This window comes from Mesocricetus auratus, unplaced genomic scaffold (genome assembly GCF_017639785.1).
Source record: "Mesocricetus auratus isolate SY011 unplaced genomic scaffold, BCM_Maur_2.0 Super-Scaffold_100676, whole genome shotgun sequence".
Taxonomy (NCBI): domain Eukaryota; kingdom Metazoa; phylum Chordata; class Mammalia; order Rodentia; family Cricetidae; genus Mesocricetus; species Mesocricetus auratus.
In genome coordinates this window covers 185,135,961-185,141,960 of record NW_024429266.1, presented here as the reverse complement: position 1 = coordinate 185,141,960, position 6,000 = coordinate 185,135,961, and the positions used below count along the sequence as shown (strand labels likewise).

Below are 6,000 nucleotides of genomic sequence, written 5' to 3'. Positions count from 1 at the left end.
CCCTAGTTTAAAAGTTCCTGGTATACCAGCTATGTGAGTTGTAAATGGATGGGTGACCGATGAGACATTCTCAAATGCCTTTGCCAGCTACTAATAGTGTGATGTTTGTGAAACCAATGAAGATTCTAGTACCTTCTGTCTGTCTGTACCCTCTCCTGGTCCTGAGATTCTGACTTGGTAGATTTGGAGGACTTCTACATAAAAAAAACAACAAAACAAAACAAAAAAACCAACAACATCGGGAAAAAAAACCAAGGAAACCACATAACTGATATTTCTTATGTGACTCTTTTGGAAAAATATTCTTATTATGAATCATTTCTGAGATCAAAGTCAGCTCCTAAAGGAGCCCTAGGGTGAGATGTGGGTAGATTTTGATGGTGCTGAAGGGAGACCTGTGCCATCTAGAGAAGCATTGCACAGCTCTGACAAGGACTCTTTACCTATCATCTTCTCTGGAACGAGAGCTTATAAGGTCTACCGCTTGGGGAGTATGCCAATCAACTTTGTATAGTGTGACAGATTCCTGAGCCCATCCATTTATAAAAAGAAATGGTTTTATCTGTGTTCAACACTTTGGAAAGCAGTACCCAGCTTCCTAAGATTGGCTGAAATGTCTTTACACCACTCCATCCTCTTTATTTGCAGGAAAAAATCTGAAACTGATTATGGAGCAACAAGGCCATGTGGAATGGGAAAATGCTGAATTCTACCCTGGTTGGAAAGGAGTGAAAGCCAGGTTGACGCCCAAGAAACTCTTGCAGCAATGGGGGAAGGGACTCTCCGAGGCTCAGCAGAAAGAGGCCCAGTACTTGTTCCTGGAGTTTGGTTACAACGTGTTCCTCAGTGACCAGTTGCCATATAACCGAAGCATCCCTGACACCCGCCACGCCAGGTGCTCTGGACCAGGGGTGGCTTTTCGGGACCTCAGTGTAGTCTGGTGATGAACTTTGAGAGCCATGCAAGTGAAGAGGTAGAAAGATGGGTGAGGGGAGTGAAGGACTGCGGGGAAGGGGATGAGCAGACCTCTTTGTTGCTGTCTTTAGTTTTGTTTTGTTGTTTTAGGTAAGTTCTTAGCATGCAGCCAGGGCTGGCCTCAAACTAGACATCCTCTTGCCTCAGCTTTCTGAGTGCTGCCCTGCCCCGGCCTAGCTGGGTTCTTGTTTTTATTATTTTTATAATGCATTATCAGAGAAGGTGATGGACTAATTCAAATGCTCTAGCTCCCCGGAGAGAGGGAGAGGACACAGGGCAGGACTGGTCTTCTCCCAAAGATCCAGAGCAGGGCAAGGGCTTGAGTGAGGCCCACCTCACTCAGCAGGGCTGCGGGGTAAGGGCTTGAGTGAGGCCCACCTCACTCAGCAGGGCTGCGGGGTAAGGGCTTGAGTGAGGCCCACCTCACTCAGCAGGGCTGCGGGGTAAGGGCTTGAGTGAGGCCCACCTCACTCAGCAGGGCTGCGGGGTAAGGGCTTGAGTGAGGCCCACCTCACTCAGCAGGGCTGCGGGGTAAGGGCTTGAGTGAGGCCCACCTCACTCAGCAGGGCTGCGGGGTAAGGGCTTGAGTGAGGCCCACCTCACTCAGCAGGGCTGCTTCCCGCTCTGGCTTTTGTTCTCTGCTTGGGTCCTGTTCATTGTTACTGCAGCTCCTGTGTAGAGTCTTTCCTGAGTGTGGCACTCCTCCATTGCTCTAGCTCTTTCTCCCTACACACACACACACACACACACACACACACACACACACACCATAACAAAATAGCAGCAGCAGCAGCAGCAGCAACAACAACAAAAAACCAAACACACTCAAGTTTTGTTTTGTTTTAGACACGGTCTTATGTAGCCCAGGCTGACCTCAAATTCTCTGTCGCTGAGGATGACTTTGAACTCTTCCTGATCTTCTCACTTCAGCCTTCTGTGTACTGGGATTACAGGTGTATATGAGCATTCTTGGTACAAATGAATGGTTTCTATTCTAATTAATGCATTAATGGAAATGGTCTCATTATATAGTTGAGGCTGACCTCTGGCTTTTGAAGATCCCTTTGCCATTAGCATGCTAGCATTACAGGTTAAGAGCCACTATGTCCAGCAATGGTTCTTATTATGTTCAGAGTTGTGCACAAGTCCCACAATCTTAAAACATTTTGATCATCTCATAAAGAAACCCTGTACTCGTCATGGTCCATTTCACCCTCAGCTTCTTCATCCCTATGGATTTGTCTGTTCTGGACTTTTCTTAGCATAGAATCGTGTGTGTGTGTGTGTGTGTGTGTGTGTGTGTGTGTGTGTGTGTGTGTTTCGCTTTTTAATAATGTATCCAGAGTACTATCCATGTAATAGCTAATAGTGTGAACCAATATTTCCCCTTTATATTGGCATGTGGCATTTTGCTTTTAGTCATTAGCTGATGGCTGTTCCGTTGTTTCCAGGTCTGGTCTACTGTGATTAATATTGTCCTGTTTTGCTTTTTTAATGGAGCTGCATTGGGATTTGATACAGACATGCTAATACACAACCACGAAAGTGAAGGGAGAGAGAAGTGCTCAAAAGAAAGTGAGACACACCCACAAGCAGGGTGTGGGCTTCTCAGAGAAGGGTTTTCTTGTGCAAGTTTGTATGAGAACTAACGTCTTCATTTTGTGGATGCTTGTAGTAGAGTTGCTAGGTCCATGTGTAGCTGTATGAAGCCTTTTGAAAGCCTGCCTGATTATTTCCTAAAAGGGCTGCATAATTAACTTATATTCTGTCCAGCAGTATTGAGCAACTTTTATGTTGCTTGTTTTTGTTTTCGAGGAGGGATCAGGAATTCAAGGTGTTTGAAGTCTGGACTACAGAGATTTCTGCCACCCAAATGCTGGGATCGCAGGGATGGACCACCCTGATTGGTAGAAGTCAGGTCTGGTGTTGTGGTTGAACCTAGGGCCTTGTGAATGGAAGCCAGCATGCCAGCACTGATGTGCAACCCTAGCTCCAAGAGTCTTGGTTTGTCTGCATATTCTCCAACGTGTGTGTGTGTGTGTGTGTGTGTGTGTGTGTGTGTGTGATCAGCTAGCCTGTCAATTGTGAGATGCGATCTCATTGTGTTTTATTTATTTAAAATTGTGAGGCCTGCTGATGAACATCTTTTTATGCGCTTATCCATTTGCATGTCTTCTCTTTCAGAAGTGTCTGTTTGGACACATCCTTTTTATTATTGAACTGTAACTTCCCTCCCTCCGCCTCTCCCTCACCCCCTCCCTCCCTCCTTCTCTCCTTCCCTGAGCTGGTTTCCAGGACTAAATAAAAAGCCAGCAGTGCCAGTAGCACTGACCCCCCTCAGCTTCCTGATCTGTGGCATGCGGGAGCCCCAGCCACTTGTCCCTGCTGTCATGCCTTCTCTGCCATGATGGATTGTACCCTCTTGAACCTTTTCCCCTCAAGTTGACTCTTGCTTTGTCACATCAGTGAGCAAAGTTCTTAAGGCAAAGACTCCACAAATGTGGCTGCTTAAAAAGAAATTGACAACCACTTTCATTAAGTGTGGATTGAGGTTTCCTTCCAGAGTGGCAGAATGCTGCAACGTCTCTCCCCTCTAACAAAACAAGCGTCTGACTGGAGAAAACGATACTCCAGGCAGCATTTCCAGAAATCATCTCGAGGATACACAGCAAGGGGAGAATCATCCTGGCAAGAACATCTTCTGAGTCTCAACAAGGCTCAGTGGGAGGCTATGGCACAGGAGCCAATGTTTGCTCCCGCTGCCCCACCCCCAGTTATGGTGAATGATAGTCTATGCCAAGTGCTCTACCCTGGGTAGGAGTGGTCAAGCGGGCTCTTGCTACTGCGTTTCCCATAGGACTGTGGTTTCATCCCCGGGAAGGCCAAGCCACCGAAAGACAGCACTTCACACCGTCCCCATTCCCATCCACGTCACTGAGATGCTATGGAGGTAGCTGAAGCAACCCTGACTCCCAGCCTCCTCAGCTCCCCCTCATCCGCTATCTACAGACACCCTGCGCTTCACGCCTGCTCTGAAGGTAGAGTCTTAGCTCCAACGCACCAGATCAAGAATGCTGGGTTCCAGCTGTGCCTTCCCAACTTGCTTACACAGAGGAAGTTCTGTACTGGAATACTGAAGTCGGGAAGCCCAAGGGTTGCTGCCCCTTCCTACCACCTTCCTGTCCTTTGTGTCTGCCTGCAGAACAGCGTGCCACTCTGGCTCCAGGTAAGGGAGCTGCTCTCTGCACCCTCAGACCCCGAGGACCCATGCTCTGTGCAGCATGGAATTCCGGATGAAAACCTTCCCTGCTCTTTTTAATGAACTGGCCTCATTTGGAAGAGTTTTTAAGTCTGGGTCTCACTATGTAGCTCTGGCTGTCCTGGAACTCACAGAGATCCATTTGTTTTTGCTTCTCTAGTGCTGAGATTAAAGGTGTGCATCACCATGCCTGCCTAGCCATGCATTCTTGGTGGAGAATATTTAGAAGCTCATAGCTGCTATAGGTAGTAACCTTCATGAGGGTGGAACATTCAGAAATCTAGCAGAAACTGGGAAGATACAGCCAAGAAGAGCCCCCTGGGATCATACTCTTGCCTGAGTAGATTAGCCATGCCTGTGTGTGGGCTGGACCCACCCGGCAACAGTCAGATGAGCATTCGAGAAAGGCTGATCATCATTCCTCAACCTACATGCAGATCCATCAAAGGGCAGCTGAAGCCTCCTGTCACTCAGGCCATTATCCCATCTTCTGAATAGTGTGAAACACTAAGCCACTGTGATCCAGGTCAGCTTCTAGGATGCCAGGCTTAAAAAGACAAGTCAAATGCTATAATTTCTTCAGATTGTACTTTTAAAATCTTTACACTCACCCCTTCAACCTCCACATTCCCAATTTACTTTGGAGACTCTAATTGAAGTCACATGTCACTTAATGATAGGCTGAGTTCAGGGGAATGTAATATTAAGTCATTTTTTGTCATAGTACAAGCATTATAGAGTGTGTTTACACAAATCAAGATAGCTGAGGCATCATTGGGCAACAATATAGGAGCCATGTTTGTATATGTGGTCTTTCATAGACTGAAACACTTTCATGTGACATATCATTTATATAAGAGAAATGAAAGCATGCTGGTAAAGGTGCTTGTTCAAGGGCTGGAGAGATGGCTCAACAGTTAAGAGCACTGACTGCACTTGCAAAAAAAGTACTCAGGTTCTGTTTTCAATACCTACATGGAGGCTGGAAACCATCTGTAACTCCATTTCCAGATAATCTGATGCCCTCTTCTGGCCTCCACAAGCACTGCATACATATGGTGCACATACACACATGTAGGCAAACAACTATACACATACAATAAAAATAAATAATTAAAAAAGAAACTTGCTTAAGAATGTTCCTCTACATACCTATGGACTCCTAGTTTTTGACAAAGAAGCTAAAAATATAAAATGGAAAAAAGAAAGCATCTTCAACAAATGGTGCTGACATAAATGGATAGTGGCATGTAGAAGAATGCAAATAGATTCATATTTATCCCCATGCACAAAACTCAAGTCCAAATGGACCAAAGACTTCAATATAAATCCATCCATACTAAACCTCATAGAAAAAAAGTGGGAAGTAGCCTTGAATGCATGGGCACAGGAGATCACTTCTTAAATATAACACCAGTAGCACAGATACAGAGGACAACAATTAATAAATGGGTCCTCCTGAAACTGAGAAGCTTCTGTAAAGCAAAGGACACAGTCAATAATACGACATGGCTACCTACAGAATGGGAAAAGAACTTCACCAATCCCACATCTGACAGAGGGCTAATCTCCAAAATATACAAAGAACTCAAGAAACTAGATATCAAACTACCAAATAATCCAATTAAAAAATAGGGTACAGATCTAAATAGAGAATTCTCAACAGAACCATCTTAAAAGGAAATGCTCAACATCTTTAGTCATCAGGGAAATGCAAATCAAAGCAACTCTGAGATACTGTCTTACATTAATCAGAATGGCTAATA

General features: G+C 45.3%; 1 protein-coding gene across 1 annotated transcript in view; it reads left to right on the top strand.

Moving 5' to 3' along the window:
• The first annotated feature begins 527 nt into the window (after positions 1 to 527).
• Galnt8 (polypeptide N-acetylgalactosaminyltransferase 8) overlaps positions 528 to 6,000 on the top strand; it is a 30,112-nt gene continuing 24,639 nt past the window's right edge. The window contains exon 1 of the mRNA XM_005084094.2: positions 528 to 895. Coding sequence (XP_005084151.2) covers positions 669 to 895 — 227 coding nt within the window. The 5' untranslated portion in view covers positions 528 to 668. The remainder of the gene's footprint in view (positions 896 to 6,000) is intronic.